Genomic DNA, 14,917 nt, shown 5'->3' with positions numbered 1-14,917 from the left:
CATTACTATTTAATAATGCTTAAATAACACTGTTCAATGTACATTCCGCTTAAGGACACGCTACTTGCTCAGGTACGGTGCCAGGAGGAGCCAGCGAATGCTGTCACCTTTCCCGCCTCAGGATCAAACCTCAGCTTAAGGCTGGAGCATCTACTGGCTAAGCCTAAAGGGTCTACAGCACATGCAAAGAGACCAAAGAAGGCATTTTTGTTTTGTTTTTGAACAAAAGCATCAAGCAGATGGTGGATGTTACCAGTTGCATATTAACACTTTTTTACACCAGTGTTTCTCTTACCGGAGTGATGAAAACAACTTCCCAATGCAGCTTTGCAAAGGCAGAAGAATAATTAGAACCGCCATCCCAGCAAGACATGATATTCCTATTTCCATCCAGAGCAGGATGGTCACTATGATAGCCTGCAGTGGCCCTGCCCACAGAAAGTGCAAGAATATCGTTACCTTAAAAGAAGAAAAACAAAGCCTTCTTAGGAATGTATAAAAACCAGACCAGTGAGGACACAATTTAGAAACAATCTTCTGTCAAAGAACAGACAGAAACCTAAACAGAAATGATCATAGTGGGTTTTAAACCTGCTAAAGCAGAAATCAAGTATCCACCCCAGGTGATGCTCAGGGACGTCCAGGGAGAGGAGGACCGGCAGTGCCAGGAAGAGTTCAGTTTTGTCCATCCCACAAATGAGCTCAGGGCTTCCTCACAGTCCGCCCCTGTCAAGCAGGGCCACTCCAGGAGCACCCTTAGAGACGCTAACCACGCTGGGCAAGAACACTGCTGCCGATTTATTATTAGAAAAATTAAATTCTCATCTAAAGGACAATACACATTGTTACATCTCATAGGCACGCAGAAGAAATGAGAGTTGAATAAAGAGAACTCTTTGTCTTATGTCTTCAAAAGAATCCTGGCCACCTGGCATCCCAAAAAGCTAAACACAGTAAGGACAGGGAATGGAAAAGGATCCCCCAGGGGCAGCTTACCTGATCAAACCTGTTCACATCGTTGGACAGCAGGTTGACTATCTGGCCTGTGGTGGTCTTCCCCATGGCCAAGTTACTCAGGCAAAGTGCCTGAAACAAGAGAGGGTAACAGAGAATTGGATCCCTGCGGTGATACCAAGTCACTCTTAGAACATAACAAAACAGAGCACGTTTTCACGGGGTCTTGAGTGGTGTCAGGATGAGCAGCATGACCCCTGACAGCAGGGCTCTAGGAACCCATGTTTACCCTTTGACTCCTCAATGTGGCGACAGCCATGCCCACAAGGACAGTAAACAGACGCCGACGCAAAATCTCCCACCTTTTTTTTCTTTTTTTTTTGATGAACCTGGACATGCCCCAAATATAAAGGGATGTAGGTTCATACTTAGAAGCCAACTAAAGGAATTTTAGGCCGTATCAGATGAAAGCAGGGAAGCTGCCTGCAATCAATCATTCATTTTGTGTGTGACGTCATTTCCACACTGTATTCTCAGTTTCCTCATTCTCTGAACGGAAATAACTCTTCACCGAGCATAAGATCATAGGGGACGTATGAGAGGTGAATGGCAGATTTGTTATCTACTACGTGGAGGAAACCAGGTGCTCCTGGAGATACATTTACTGATAGTCATGCCTTCTTGTCTTTGGAGATGGGACAAGATATATGCCAACACCTGTGATACAGGTGTGAACAGTAAATACAGTGGCACAGGGAACTGGTGAAGGTTTCTACCAAGTGACACTGTGGTGAGGGAGGAGCTAGGACGACGAAAAGGATAAAGTATATGGAGAGAAGGGAAGGGCACTGTGGGTGAGAGGAACCCATGCAGAGACTCCAGGGACGGAAAATGCAAAATCTGGCTAGGAAGGTGGTCTGGGAAATAGCTAAGGACTTTGGAAGGCAACATGGAACGGTCAATGTTTTTTCACATTAGAGAAACTCAACTTTAGGAAAATTAAACTGAAGAAGCGATTGGCCAGGAGATTTTTGGAAGAAAGGAGAATTAGGGGTCAGTGAAACAGTCAAGAGGTAACCAGACTGTGCAGTAGAGATGTGTGAATGGTAGCAAAGGGCCACTGAAAACACTCTGAAAGGTAAAAAATGCTTTGCAGATATGAGCGACGGAGGGAGGGAGGGAGGGAGATGCCACTACAGGAAAGAAAGAAACCATACTGTGCCTTAACTTCTGAAAGCTCTCTTGAAAATAGGTTTAAAGCCTGTTTTACATACAAATACATGTTAATCCCTCATGAAGAAAATACTTATTTGAAAGAAGTAGCTAGTTTATCCCTAATTTGAACAACTAAAAGTAGGCAGAATGGTGTACCAAACTCTGAGTTTAAACTGATCATCAAAAAAAATCAAGACAACTGCACATAATTGGAATTGATGGACCAAAAGGCTAGTTCTGGAACAAAAGTTAACATGAATCAAATATAACACTGCAGCCAGGGACTTCCCTCGTGGCGCTGCAGTAAGGAATCCACCTGCCAGTGCAGGGGATGACGGTTCAAGTCCTGGCCCGGAAAGATCCCACAGGCCGCAGAGCAACTAAGCCCGTGCACCAGAACTACTGAGCCTACGCTCTAGAGCCCGTGAGCCACAACTACTGAGCCTGTGCACCACAACTACTGACGTCCACGCACCTACAGCCTGTGATCCACAATAAGAGAAGCCACCACAATGAGAAGCCCGCGAACCGCAACAAAGAGTAGCCCCTGCTCGCCGCAACTAGAGAAAGCCTGCGCGCAGCAACGAAGACCCAACACAGCCAAAAATAAATTAATTGATTAATTAATTAATTTAAAAACAAAAAACAAGTCCTTTCTCTACTCTGGCTCCCCTGAGTGGGGAGCTTCAGGCCGAAAGACATTTAGGAACTGCTGTCCCTAAAGGAGAACAGTCACCACACTCATGGCAGGGATTTTGCGCTCAATAGTTCAGAGGCCCCCAGGCAGACTACAAACGGTGACAAAAGGTGTGGAGCCCCTCGAGTCCTGATGGCCTCGCAGCTCCAGAGTAAAAAGGGCAAGTCATTTCTATTTAAAGATGGTGAGAAAGTGTTCTCATTAAAATACGGTTTTTTTGTTTGTTTGTTTGTTTGTTTTGCGGTACGCGGGCCTCTCACTGTTGTGGCCTCTCCCGTTGCGGAGCACAGGCTCCGGACGCGCAGGCTCAGCGGCCATGGCTCACGGGCCGAGCCACTCCGCGGCATGTGGGATCTTCCCGGACCGGGGCACGAACCCGCACCCCCTGCCTCGGCAGGCGGACTCTCAACCACTGCGCCACCAGGGAAGCCCTAAAATATGTTTTAAATTCTAAAAACAAACAAACGAACAAAACAAAAAAACAAAACACTGCAGCCAACAGAGAAATCAAGGATCTGTCAAAAGAAAATCAGTCATATTCCACACAGGATAAAAAACAGAACATGAAGTGACAGTAATATTATTAATGAGAAGACACAGCTTACAAGCCAACTACCAGATTTCTGTTTCCAACCATGAAAGAATAATTGGTGCTGGACTCGCCCGCCACTGTAAAACTGCAAAGGTGGACAAAATATAGGAAGCAGCTGTTTTCAGGCACTGAATGACAAGCAGGGCTGAACTGTAAGCCTAGAGAAGAGAGCCTGGGACTACTGGCCTGCCTTTCTGCCTGGGGGTATCTTCTGCCCAAGCAGAACTAAAGTTTCACTGAACTGAAGAGGAAGAGATGACTGTTCTAAGTTGCAGAAATGGCTGGAATTTGGGAGGAATAGCAGAGGGTAGACCCAGAATATCTTGTGGGGATTTACCAAAGGGACTTTGCCAGAACTTCACTGTCCATGAGCAGGGTCAGACTCCATGAAGCCTCTGTGAGGTCACGCCAATGCCAGGAGACTAGAGTTTCTGCCTACCTAGAAGAAGGAGTTCTTCTTAAGCGCCTCAGACATTCACTTAGCTGCCAGGAAGGCCATGCCTTACGCTGTAGAGCCATGCACTTGGACTAAGTTCAAAATGAAAATAATTGCCCCAGATAGACAGACAAGACAAACAGAAAGATAGAAAGAATGAATAAGCCAATCCTAACAAGACCAATCTACCAGGAATTCCCTATCAGAACAAATACCCTTTAATCCAGACTTCCTATAATGTAAACTTCATAACACCCAACATAATAAGACAATTATTAGACCTGCAAAGAAGCAAGAACATTTGACCCATAATCAAGAGGAAAAAAATACAAGCATTAGAAATAGACCCTGAGATGATCCAGATTTTGGAATTAGCAGACAAGAACTATTAAACAACTATTATAATTATGTTCAAGGAATTAAAGGAAAATATGGTTATAACAAGTGAATGGATAGGTAATTTTTTTTGTTTTTTTTTTGTTTTTGGCCTCGCCACACAGCTTGTGGGATCTTAGCTCCCCAATCAGGGATCAAACCCAGGCCCCCGGCAGTGGAAGCACAGAGTCTTAACCACTGGATAACCAGGGAATTCTCTGGGTAGGTAATTTCAGAAGAGAGATGGACACTATCAAAAAGAAGTAAACAGAAATTCTAGAACTAAAAAGTACAATATGAAAAATTCACTAGATAACTTTAATATCAGATAATTTCCATTGCTCTGTGCCCAGATTCATTAAACCTTTCTTTAAGTTTACAACCTGAAGAACAAACAGAAAACAGAGAACGAGAGCAAGATTGATTGAAGAAAAGAAAGCCTAAGGGTTCAATGGGAGCATACAAGCAATGAAACACACATGTAATTGGAGTCCTGGGAGAAGATGACAAAATAGGGAAGAAAAAATATTTGAGGGAATAATGGTTGAAATTTTTCCAAGTTTGGTAGAAAATATTAATTTAGATACCTAAGAATCTTAGCAAACCCCAGAAAGGATCAAAACAAAGAGACCTATGCTTGGGCACATCACAGTCAAAATGCTGAAAACCAGAAAGTAACAGTCTTGAAAGCAGCCCACGAAAAACAACTGCATTACATACAGAAGAAAAATAATACAACTAATAGCTGACTTAACAAACTCAATTCTGTAACTATGTATGGTGATGGATGTTAACTAGGCTTACTGTGGTGATCGTTTCTATACACACACGCACATATACACATACATACTATACACTATATATATATATATATACTCACACACAAAAATACTGAATCATTTTGCTGAATATCTGAAACTAATATGCTGTATATCGATTATACCTCAGTTTAAAAGGAGGAGGAGATAGTGGAACAAAATTTACAGAGTGCTGAAAGAAAAGAATAACTGTCAACCCCAAATTCTATAACCAACAAAAGTAAATATCCTTCAAATGATGAGGGTGAAATTGAGACATTTTCAGACAAAGTCTCAGAGACTTTCTCACCACCCAACCTGACCTTTAAGAAATTATAACAGATATTCTTCAAGCTAAAGGGAAATAGTACCAGATGGAAATTCAGTTGTAGAAAAATAGAGAAACCAAAATGACAAACAAAGATACAGGTAAATATAAGAGATTGTGTTATCCCTTTCCATTTCTTTGCGAAACAAACGGCTGCTTAAAAGCAAAATAATGGTAACACCGTACCATGTATGTAGATGTAAAATAGATAACAATAGTACAAGGGATAGGATGTTACTCCTATATGTTTCTTACATTTTATGTAAAGTAATCCAATACTAACATGCAAAAAAAGACTGTAATAACAAGATGCCTATTTTAATCACTAAAGCAAGATTAAAAATACGAGATACTGCTAAAAAGTCAACAAAGGAATCAAAATGGAATACTAAAAAATATCTGATCGACTGAAATAAGTCAGGAATGGAGCCCTGCCACCCAAAAAAAAGGAAGATGAAACAAATAGAAAATAAACAGTAAGTAAAAGGCTTAAGTCCCATCACATCAATATTTACACTAAAAGCAAACATACCAACACTCCAGTTAAAAGCCAGAGACTGCCACACTCACAATAGATTAATAAAAGAAAGATCCAGCTTGTTGTATATGTGAGATACACTTTTTAAAGTAAAAGGATGGAAAAAGATGTGGCATGCAAACAGTAGGCGCAAGAAATCATGTGAGGTTATATTATTATCAAAATTGATTTTTGAGTCAAGGAATTAAACTACCAGAGATTAAGAAGGACATTTCATAATGACAGGATAGTCAATTCACCACTCCTAAATGTGTATGGATCTAATTACCGAGCTGCAACGTATATGAGACAGCAACAGAACTATGGAGAAAAATCAGAAAACCCCACAATCATAGCAGGAGTTTTTAACATCCTTCTTCTCAGTAAATGTAACAAGTAGACACCATCCCCCCCAAAAAATCAGTAACAATACAGAGGATTTGAATAACAAGTAACCAACTTAATCTAACTGACATTTATGGAACACCACACCCAACAATTATAGGACAGGTTTTTTTCAACTACACATTGTAAATTCACCAAGACCATATGCTGGGGCCATAAAATAAATCTCAATAAATTTCTAAATATAAAAATGGTACTCAGAATGTTCTCTGATGACAAGAATTAAGTTAGAAATCAATAATTTATACCTTATCTAAAAAGCCCAACTATTTGGAAATTAACATATTTCCAATGTTAATATTGGAAACAAATAAAATATCACAAGGGAAATAATATGGGTAATCAATTACATGTCTATTGCCCTCAAGAGCTATCAGCTAGTTGAGTGCACAGACATCATAGTCATTTATGTCATCATGATCATAAAAACAGCTACCATTTATTCAGCACATACTACAAGCCAGACACTGAATAGAAAACAACCTTATTTGTAAGAATTTTTTCCTATTTTGCACATAAGAAAATAAACTGAAAGTATTCATACCTGACAAAGAATGGGCACTCAGTTACTTGGTTTTGGTTTTTGTTTTGAATGAAGCAAAGTTACAACTTTTGAAGGAGAGAAATGTTACCTGCCAAGTCATTAAACAAAGGATGTTGCAGCCACCAAGCTGCCACATTACTGCCGGTCCCCTGAGGGAACTCGGGATGGAAACAGAATGCTGGTTGGTCATGAGGCAGTCAACTGCTGCAGCCACCCCTGTCGTGCACCCTGAGGAGACTAAGGATGAGAAAGCACAGGATATTGGCCCCAGATAGCTGGGGTGCACATCAAAGGAACGATTTCAATGAGCCCAGACTTGTATCTTGCTATACACAGAAAAAAGCTAATTTCATTACCTTGAGATGTCTGGTTTTCTTTAATGAACAGTAGTCTTTTGATGTTCTGGCTACCCAGTCCTTGTTGCAAAAACCCCTTTGTATCCTGCCTCGCCCCCTGCACCCCCTTGCTCTTCAGAGTAGTCCCTCAGAGAGATGCGAGCATCCTGTCTCCAGGGCTTGAGGTCCTGACAGAGTCCGCTAAATAAAATATAACTCTCAACTGCTAGGTTGTGCTTTTTTTTTTTCAGTCCACACACTGCTCCTCATTAATGTATAAAATTAAAGTTCAGTTCTAATAAAATGTATATGTTATAGTTAAAAACACGTCACATCCAGTGTAGAGAAAAACATACAAATGAATGCTAATGTTTTGGTTCTATTTTCCTTTAAGTTGACATTTTACAAGGGGATACTTTTTGGTTAAATCTGTTTTCCTTGTGAAAGAAAATAGTTCCACCATGAGAATAAAAGGCAAAAAACTGGAATCAAATTTGCACCATGTATGTCAGACACTAAATTAGTTAGTAAGCTGTTAATCTTTAATAAATCAAGAACACTAAATATAGATAAGAATTATATTATAAAAGCCTACCAATTTATTTAAAGGGCAAAGAACATGTACAGGAAATTCACTACAAAACACACAAAAGGCTAATGAAACTTCGCAAATACTCAAATTCAAAGAAACTCAAAATGTGACATCCACGTTTGGCAAGGGTGTAGGGCCATCTCGTTTCACTAAAGAGAACGTACAGTTAACTCTAGAAGGAAATCTGGCATATCAAAAGGCTTACAATGTATACACCCTGAGAAATTAAGGATGTCTCCAAAGGTTTAGCTTTAATCAGGTCCATTGCACTGCTGTTTGTTAATACATAAAAACTAGAAAACAATCTGAATATCTAATTACCGATTATACTAGAATCCGCATGGCCTTTAAGAACAATGTTATGAATTGTGAAGTGTGAATTCCACCCAAGCAAGGATCCATTTATGGTGGGTTCCTATGGCATGGGAGGTGGGGGGTGCTAAATTACATATGGGGTCATAGGAGAACTCTATAATCCAGGCCAAAACATCGATTTTGTTCAACTTTTTAAAAAAGAAATGCAAGAAATATTAGTCATTCATTTGAAAAATAAACAGTGTTTCTTTCCTCAATTATTTTACATCAGCAGACTTCGTGAAACACAAAACCCAAGTGTGAGCAGATAAATATAACCATCAAAGGAGCAGAGGAGAAAAGTATGTTCTTTCCACAGAATTGAGTTTTCCAGACTGGTGAAAAGTACTATCCCTTTAAGAATCCAATCTTCATTTTAATAGAAACGCTCCCCAAACCGTTCTCCAATAGTCCTTTAAAACAGAAGATGGGAGCTGTACTTCATCATCCTCATGATGAAGATTCCCCATCACTAACACGACTCTCTTCCGAGGCCAATGATCCTCAGTGTGGAGACGCTCCTCCCTCCTGCGAAGTGCCCCCAAATAGCCATGCTTTTTGGGGTTTTCATACATTGTCATTCTATCCTGTCCCTTTGCCATCAGGCTATCCCTTCAAGAGACTATCTCACCGTTAACTACTGCTGTTTCTCAACTAGGATATGGCTTCGTAATACTGTAAGTGAGTCAGAGTAAACAGGCTCTGAGTAAGAACCTAAAGGACTTTCAGAACAGAAAACAGGCACTGCATCACTTATTCTGCACTTCTGGCTTACTTCCTGGTTCACGGCCCTACCCCCCAGAGTTGAGCTTGTCAGACAATGCAGTTTCTAGGTACACTGGGTATTACTCCAACAGGCAACTAGGGTGAGAATATGTTTAGCTCACCTAAAGCAGAACATTGCTGTATTTTTCCCATATTGTTGCCCAGAGGTGCTTAGTAATGCTGTCACACCTACTTTCATGATTGCATAATCTAAAGCCATTAATCTCCGCTTTGAGGGGAGAAGCCAAAATCTGCCTAATATCTTCCACCCCCATGAACACGACTGACCTCTATAAAACTAAACACATTCCCTCTGTGGTTCTGTAGGAAAAAAACCTACCGAAGGAAATGAAAAAAAAGTCAGTGCGAGGTCAACCACATGCTGCTCTCTCACCTGACAACTCCACTGCCTTTTTCTGTTGTTGGCCTGATGTTCCACGGCTGGCACGCGAGCCAACACAATTACTCAGAAGCTCTCTGCAAGCTCTGAAGGATGTGGCATTCACCTCCTGTCCTGGAGGAACTGTTAGCTGTCGTTTAAATTCTGCTGGGCACCTTTTCCCATTATACCACAAAACCTACTGGATTCGCCAGAATGCCACGTATACAGAGCTGACAAGTGAGCCTCTGAACGAGACAGTCACGACGCGGACCGTGAGAACCACTGGGGGATGGGAGCCTGTGATATCTACCCCAAGGTCAGGCTAAGGACGTGAACTCCTCAGGAGTTTCTTCACATTCTCTGACCTCATCCCCTCTGGGGGATGAGTCCCTGAGGCAGCACCCTGGGAATCCCCCCAAGCCCTAGAGCTCCGGCAGGGTGAAGACAAGCAGAATATGGCCAGGCCCCCATTATGACAAGTCTTGCCACCAAGACTGCCAGACCCTTTGCTGGTGACCACACAGCATGCTAAATACTACTCCCCACTGTGGGGGGGCCGGAAGTGCCCGAGGTCCTTGAGAACATCCCAGAAGATCTGAAACAATGAACTAAAAATAGGTGTTTACACGAGTGAGATGGTGGTCAATATATACTGTTTTAGGAAAATGACCACAGTTTAATTAATAAAGTCTATGATATCAATGCAAGGAATAGATAAGGCAAATTCATAGACGTATGTTCAGAGTGAGGTCACATTCCAAGATACTGGCTGAAAGACCCTTTACCCTTAGACCCTTCCACCACCAACTGCTCCGTTTGAAAGAGAAGCCCCGATGACTGGTTTACCAAGCAAGAGAAGTGAACAGAAAAGATGAACCACACAGCTGTGGCAAAGGTGAGCTAGTAGGGCAACAGGAAGAAGGAAAACCATGGAGAGTGCTGGAAACCCCATGACAGGGAGAGAAAGGAGATCCAAGAACATGCATAAATATACATTTTAGGGTTCGGCAAGAGAAGATAATCTTAGTGAGAATACAAATCAACTGGCCCCCCAAAAGGGTGGAGGAAAAAAAGACTTCTATCAACGTTTTCAAAAAATGTATCGTGTTTCCGTACTTCTAAAAAATAAAAAAAATAAAGAAAAAGTATTTATAGTCCATCTTCTCAAAAAAGGCATGCTCAGGGCTTCCCTGGTGGCACAGTGGTTGAGAGTCCGCCTGCCGATGCAGGGGACACGGGTTCGTGGCCCGGTCCGGGAAGATCCCACATGCTGTGGAGCAGCTGGGCCCGTGAGCCATGGCCGCTGAGCCTGCGTGTCTGGAGCCTGTGCTCCGCAATGGGAGAGGCCGCAGCAGTGAGAGGCCCGCGTACCGCAAAACAAAAAAAAACAAACAAAAAAATGCAGTGGAGAGACTGCTGCTCTGATGAATGGCTGAGTAGCTGATAGTGGAATAGCCCCACTTCCACTGCAACCACATTGGTAGGCACTGGATAACTGGCAGTACAAGACTGATCTTTGAGAAAAGGGACACCCATGGGTACTGTTACAAACGAGGAAATTAAGGCTTAGAGCAGTTTGCCTAAGGCAAACATCTACAAAGAGGAAAGCTGGGCTTCTTACAAAAGCAGTCAAACTACAGAGTCTTGTTATGCGTATGACGCCCACCCTCCTAAATTTAATAAATGACTTCTGTAAAAAGTGCTTTGCAGGAGTTATTTTATCCAATGCTCAAAAAACCCCATGAAGCAGATATTCTCTACTCCAACGTTTCAACTCAGGAAACTGAGGCCCTGAGAAGTGAGTTCACTCACAGTTTAGCAAACAGCCAAGTCAGGATTGGATCTCAGGCCTGGCTGTTCTCAGAGTCCACACTCACAGTCTTCTACCCCCCTATCCGACCTGCCACCATGTCTTCTACAAAGTACCTGTGCACCTGGCTCAACACCTGATCGCTCGGTGCACACGAGATTCCCAGCGCAGAATCTGAGACACAGGAGGCCTATAGAACAGCCACCACCCTTCAGGTCTACAGCTGCAATTATGAAAGAGTATCTCCACTGACAAAGGTTAAACTTGCAGCCCACTTGATAACCCTATGTACTGGAAGGTCTTGGTTATTAGACATGAGAAAAAGAATTAAGCTGAACATGCCTTTGAGGCCTATGGCTATTACCTGGCATCTTTTTAAATTCCCCCCATACAAAAAAAAAAAGAGAGAAAAAAAAAAAGGACTTCCCTGGAGGTCCAGTGGTTAATACTCGGCGCTTCCACTGAGGGGGCACGGGTTCGATCCCTGGTCAGGGAACTAAGATCCCACATGCTGCATGCGAAAAATAAAATAAAATAAAATCCCCCCCCATACCAATTAAAATGGAATGCCTGCGGAGAGGGCCTGGGTATCAGTGTTGTTTTTAAATTTTCATGAACCCATCGTGCAGCAGTTTGGGAATCACTGAGCTAAGCATTCCCTTCCAGCTTGCACTGCACCCCACACAGCAGACAGTTATCAGGTGGTAGAATACAGCTGACACCCGTTACTCTCCAGCAGCAGAAACATCCCCTTTGAACAAAGCTAAACCAAACAGCCTCTCCTCTCCTTCCTTAAGCTGCTTTGTTCGGAGCACCCACAGAAAATTAAACCTTCACCCAACGGCTCCCCTTAGCTCTCCCCTAGCAAATCAGAACAACTGCCATTGCCCCCTGAAGAGATTAACTCTTCACAAAATGCACAGATCCAATTCAAGTTTATTTCAGAAATAAAAGAGAAAGAAGGAAAAAAGTGTGTTTAAAATATTGTAAAAGTGTGGAACAGTGTAAGAAGCATTACTAGTTCATTCTAATTTTGTCAGAAAGTTAGAAAATACCATTAGAAGAGAAAGTCCAAAGTGTCACATGCTTCAAGGGAGTCCCTCTATTTCCATAAATACCACACCGTTTCACTTTAACAATACTCGAGATGCTGGTCCCTCAATATTTTCAGAAAGAAAATACAATACAACCACAGACTAGTAAGCAAGATATCAGATTGAACCCTACGAAATTGCTGCTTTATAAGCCCAAATCAGTTGAACATCTGTCATTTCATATTGTCCAGTCTAAATTTAAAACAATATACTGTCTGTACCGAAACAGAATTAGCTTTAAATAAAAACAAAAGTTCTGAGAGCTATGAACACAACATCACATGGCTGAGGCAGTGACAAAGCTTTCTACTCTCGGCTTTCCACACTCCAAGGAGCAAATTCAGAGGGAGATGAAACTGGAAGGGTGGGATGAAGAGGGAGGTGCTGCAGGAGGTGAACCTTTCCTTCCCGGCTCACACTTAGCACACTCAGTGCATAGATTTTTTTAAAGTCAGGCTCCATTTACGCACAGGACAGCAGACATCGCTCGGAGGAGTCTGCAAACTTGGTCACTCCCTGCACCCTGGAAGGCCTCCTTCTACTTCCTGCTTAGGCTCTGTGAGAAAGGATGCCTGCTGTCCTGACCACTGATCTTAAAATGTAACTGAGCTGGGACTTCCCTGGTGGCGCAGTGGTTAAGAATCCACCTGCCACTGCAGGGTACATGGGTTCAAGCCCTGGTCCGGGAAGATCCCACATGCCACGGAGCAACTAAGCCCATGTGCCACAACTGCTGAGCCTGTGCTCTAGAGCCCGCGAGCCACAACTATTGAGCCCGCAGGCCGCAACTACTGAAGTCCCCGCGCCTAGGGCCCGTGCTCCGCAACAAGAGAAGCCACCGCAGTGAGAAACCCCCTCACCGCAAGTAGAGAAAGCCCGCGCTCAGCAATGAAGCCCCAACGCAGTCAAAAATAAAAATAAATCAATAAATTTGTGTATATATATATATGACTGAGCTGAAGTGTCTGAAAAAGAAATAAAATGGTTGAGAGGAGGAGGGAGTCTTAAGAGACAGGATTAAAGGAAAGAGAAAGGGTCCTTCACTCAGAAAGATGATGGTTACCTGAAACCATGAAATAGAAATAGTGTGGATACAGCGAGCATGTATGTCCCCCCAAACTGAAAATAGATCTACATCACTTAGATGACTGAAAACAGATCTAAGGTAAGTAAGAATATTTCTCTAGGCAGGATGTTGATCTACAGAAACAACCTCCTTGAGTCAGTAGTCGATTCTCATTACTGACAATGTCCATGTTCTACAGTCACTACGAATGTCAACCAGGGAATATTCACTGCTCCTGAGGGAAGTACAGGGCTAGGGTTCTGGCAGCCTTTGGTAACAACATCTTCACCATCTCAATACTTACATAACCTTGTTTTACGTATGTTTCTACTTAACCTTATTTAATCGCTGTTGTAAATTCATTAACATTGGCCTCACAGCCAGCAGCACTGTAACACATACGTGAACCAAGCTTACTCACCTACAGACATATTTTCTCCATGAGACACATGACAGTCTTCCTCAGCTAAGGAACACCAGAGAGCACTTCAGCCCTCTTTAGGGGCCATTTTAAACTGCAAAATCACCCCCCCAAAAATACAAAAATGTGGAAAGCAAGGCACTAAGTTGACCACAAAGAGGGCATCTGTTCCACAGTATGAGAACAGGCACATATTGTTTTCACCCCAGCTGGGAATATGCATGTCAGATGACAAAAAACTTTAAGAGACTATGTGCACACCCGCAGAAGACCATGAAAGAGCCCCAAGTATTGATTTTTAGAATTACAAATAAATTTTAGCAAGTAGGCGAATTCGCAAACACAAAATCTACAAATATCCAGGATTAACTGTACATAAATTCTTGTAAGACAGATCTACAATAAAGGATAAAGGGAAACTAGGGTGTTTGCAGGGAGTCAACTCATCTTAGAAGCTGAAACAAAGAATGACAAATCTCTCCTGCAAACTATCCTTTGGGTAACAGTAAAGAGAGTGATGATTTCAGCCACAATAAGAAATCTGCTCGAACTAATTAGATTCTGCAAGAAAGTCTGCACTGGGTAAACAAGCAGCAGAGAACTCAGTGAGCTCAATGACCATCTGCTCTGGCTTTACCTGGCGTTCAGAGCAAACCATCCATCGTCAGGACCCACCATGGGGAACGGCCGCAGCTCTACAAACTGCACACAAAGTCAGGAAACCTACAGTCCACTAGGCTATCAAGGAGCCTCTTAAGGAAAACTATCTGTGCCCTATGCATTTTATAATACGTAAAATCTCTGTGCCATGTGACAAGATCAACCTGCTTAGAGAGATTATCATGCTGTCTGCCCCAGGTCAGAACACCTGTAACATGCAGGCACGAAGACAAGGGCAGGACTGGAAACTGGGAGATACAATCTCACTACTGACTGGGGTTGGAGATCAACAGCTGTCTTCAATCCAGGCTCAGCTGGCTTGAAGTTACCATCTTCCCCCAGCCCGGGCCCGCCTCCCATGCTCTGAGCTGGGGAAGTTACCCTTTGAGATCTGAAGCCGGATGAGTTCTCCTTCTTCTCTGTCCCAACCAAGAACAAAGAAAGACAGGAATTAAGACACGGGTCTCACTGTAAAGGTGATAGCAACTCACGCTGGGAATATCACCAGGGACTGGGGGCGATTTCCCAAAATGAGTGAATATAATGTTTAAAACACTATTGCTTTGAGGAACCTGTGT

The 14,917-nt window shown here is 42.5% G+C and overlaps 1 protein-coding gene across 3 annotated transcripts in view; it reads right to left on the bottom strand.

Annotated features, from left to right (window-relative positions):
* ABCC4 (ATP binding cassette subfamily C member 4 (PEL blood group)) overlaps nt 1-14,917 on the bottom strand; it is a 213,616-nt gene that overhangs the window by 139,689 nt on the left and 59,010 nt on the right. For all 3 annotated transcript variants that reach the window (XM_027115989.1, XM_027115990.1, XM_027115991.1), the window contains 2 exons: nt 997-1,086; nt 296-459 (listed from right to left, as the gene is read on the bottom strand). In XM_027115989.1, the coding sequence (XP_026971790.1) occupies nt 296-459; nt 997-1,086 (254 nt within the window). The remainder of the gene's footprint in view (nt 1-295; nt 460-996; nt 1,087-14,917) is intronic.

The sequence above is a fragment of the Aethalodelphis obliquidens genome, unplaced genomic scaffold (assembly GCF_003676395.1).
Source record: "Aethalodelphis obliquidens isolate GAN/ISIS:26980383/991018 unplaced genomic scaffold, ASM367639v1 scaffold15, whole genome shotgun sequence".
Lineage (NCBI taxonomy): Eukaryota > Metazoa > Chordata > Mammalia > Artiodactyla > Delphinidae > Aethalodelphis > Aethalodelphis obliquidens.
Note: the sequence above shows the minus strand (reverse complement) of the source record. Positions and strands in the feature narration are given on the sequence as shown.